The 2,958-nt window shown below is 59.4% G+C and overlaps 1 protein-coding gene across 1 annotated transcript in view; it reads right to left on the bottom strand.

Moving 5' to 3' along the window:
* Positions 1-526, bottom strand: part of LOC113409231 (leukocyte receptor cluster member 1-like) — a 2,577-nt gene extending 2,051 nt beyond the window's left edge. Inside the window, exon 1 of the mRNA XM_026662923.1 lies at positions 363-526. Coding sequence (XP_026518708.1) covers positions 363-494 — 132 coding nt within the window. The 5' untranslated portion in view covers positions 495-526. The remainder of the gene's footprint in view (positions 1-362) is intronic.
* Positions 527-2,958: the final 2,432 nt, after the last annotated feature.

Below are 2,958 nucleotides of genomic sequence, written 5' to 3'. Positions count from 1 at the left end.
CCCTTTGGAAATGGTTCAGCCCAACTCCCCTTTCCTCCCTTTGGAAATGGTTCAGCCTAGCTTCCTTTTGCTCTGCTTCCCCCCTGTTGTGGTTCAGCCCAACTCCCATTTCCTTTTCTTCCCCTCCCCCCATTTGAAAATAGTAAATCCCAGCGCTCTCCTCCCCCCCCATTTAGAAATGGTTCAGCCCAGCTCCCTTTTCGTCTTCCCCCGATTAAGAAATGGTTCAACCCCGATTTCACCCCCAATTTGACAATGGTTCAATCCGTGACCCCGTCACATGATGGAGGACGCTTTCCCACTGTTAACGCATGCGCACTCGCTACACCCTCGTTTCCGATTGCGCATGCGCAGTGACTCGCCTCCTGTTCGGCCAGCAGGGCCCGGGCCTCCCGCTGTCGCTGCTCGTCCTGCGCCTGCGCCTCGTCCCGCCGCACGCGGGCCACATTGTCCTTGTTCCGCACGTGCCACGACTTCTTAGGCAGGATGTTCATGGTCCCGCCTCAGGTCCGCACTGCGCGGCGCCACTTCCGCTTCCGGGTCAGCGCCCTGCCGGCGTACTGATTGACACGCCCTGGTCTCTCTCTGATTGGCGGACCCTAGTCCCTCCCTCGCTTCCTGATTGGATTAGGCTAGACCCACCCTCCGCAGCCTCCTCTTTTCTGACTGGATAACACCGTGGCCGCCCTCGCGCCTTGATTGGCCTATTGGAGACTCACCCCCCCCCCCCCGCTTTACCTGATTGGTTCCTGCTCAAGCCCCCTTGTCTCTCATTGGTGCATTGTAGTCACGCCCCCACACACACACAAAGCACTGATTGGTCCAAGCCGACCTCACACCCCCACTGCTCCTGTAGCCGATTGGCTGGGATGAGGCCCCGCCCCTTCTTCACACCTCCCCTCCCCACACCCTGGGGCTGGCGCCCCCCAGAGTGGAGCGTCCCAGTGTCCTTTCCTGTCCCCCCCCGCATGAGCAGCATGGCCGCCGCCCCGAGCCGGCGGAACTCCCCGCCACAGGACGTGGGGCCGGGCCGGGCTACGCTCAGGGAGCCTCCGTCCCTCCCTGGGTCCTGACCCCTCCCCGCCCCCCCCCCCCCAGCTTGGGGCCTCCCCACACCTCCGACTGCGGGCGGGGAAGTCCAGCCTGCATCTCTCCCCAGCTGCCAGGGCCGGCGCAACCCATTAGGCGACCTAGGTGGTCGCCTAGGGCGCTACAATTCGGGGGGCGGCGACAGCTGCGGTATTTCGGCGGCGGGACCTTCCGCCGCCTAGGGCGGCAGAAAAGCTGGCGGCGCTCCTGCCAGCCGCCCTGCGCCGTGCGCCGCCCCGGAGCTCCAGGAGCAGCCCGGACAGAGACAGGATCCTGGGCTGGATGGACCATTGCTCTGCCCCCCGACGGCCGTTCTTGTGCACTCTGTACACGCAGAAGTACACGGTCTCCCATGCGGCCAGGCTGGAGGAAACGGAGCAGACCCTGAGATAGTGAAGGTGGCTGGGGGGGAAAGGACAAACCCACTGCTGCTTGCCTCCAGCCCTGCACACCAGCTGCCCCCACACCCTCCGCCGCCCCCTGGATTACTTACACATGGGCCTGGCAGAATTCAATTTTTATTTTATAATTTTAAACCAAAACTAGCATTTTATTTTTAAGAATTTTTTTTTCAGATTTAAAATTTTCCCAGTTGCAGAAAATCACAGGAGATTCAGAGAACAGGGGGAGGGAGGAGTCAGACAATGATTTATCAACAGCAGGTGTTAGAAACTCAAAAAGTCACAGCTTTAAAAGCCGTTAAATTGTCAGCATCGCATCTCGAAATACACCGAGGAAAGAGCCTTAAATCAAACGCTGTTACGTTTTCAAGCAGGGTTTCCCCTGACTTGGCCGAGCTGTCAATGGCGATTATTGTTGATGGGAATCTCGCTTTGCAGGTTCCTGTGTGCGCGGTGAAATCAGAGCCTGGGCAGGGAGGTGGCCAGCCTGGAAAACCCTACTCAGGGAGAGAAGAGAGACGCGGGTCTCTGCCCAAGAGGGGTGACAGCCGGGGACCGGTAGACAGGGAATACAAATACAGCTGCCCTGGAGTGCGACAATGGAGTTCTGCTGCCAGCCAGTAACGAGGGGTTCACCCGTTGTGTGCTCCGTTCGGAGGCCGTGGGGCTAGCCCGGGGCAGGACGGAGAGTGTGAGAATTGGGGCCTGAAGGCCAGCAGCCCAGCCTATTTCAGACACAAGCAATTCCACCTTCTCCTCCTGCAAAGCCCCCTGGGATGTCAGTCACACACAGGGTTTTGCTTCACTTCCTGTCCTAAACTGAACAGCATCACTGGGTGTCAGTAAAGAGCGGCTGCCAGGTGAGGGGTCCCTGTATAACCCAACCCCACACCCCACTCCAGAGGGGCCATGTCTCAGTGCCAGGCGAGAGGTCTCTGTATAAACAGCCCCTGCGCCCCATCCCAGTGAGGCCGTGTGTCTGTGCCGGGCGAGGGGTCCCCGTATACCCAGCCCCCACTCCAAAGGGGCCGCAGCTCAGCGCCGGGTGAGTGATTCTTACACACAGTCCATGAATGACCTCTGGGTTCTTTGGAGGTTATTGTCGTTTTTTTCCAGCAGGGGCTGGGTTTGGCACACAGGCGAATGGCAGGGGAGGGACGGGTCCGACAAGGCAGGGTCAAGAGTCAGCCTCAAATCAACGAGATTGGCGTTTTCTTGCAGCTCTCTCCTCAGCTGAGCTCCGTGATCTGAGTCACTAAGAAGACCTTATCCCGCCCCTCCTGTGGGAAAAGGAACGGTTAAAAAGAGGTGGGAAACCCCAGAGGGTAAGTACAGCCATCAGGGGCCCATCTACCCCGGTATCCCGGCTCTGCCTCCACCCACGGCCCACCTACTTCAGAGGAGGGACACACGGCAGCCTCTAGTGGCCAAAGCGGGGAGGACGCTGCTCCTCATTTCTCCCTCTCAA

This window comes from Terrapene carolina, unplaced genomic scaffold, assembly GCF_002925995.2.
Source record: "Terrapene carolina triunguis isolate 2854851 unplaced genomic scaffold, T_m_triunguis-2.0 Scaffold31355, whole genome shotgun sequence".
Lineage (NCBI taxonomy): Eukaryota > Metazoa > Chordata > Testudines > Emydidae > Terrapene > Terrapene triunguis.
Note: the sequence above shows the minus strand (reverse complement) of the source record. Positions and strands in the feature narration are given on the sequence as shown.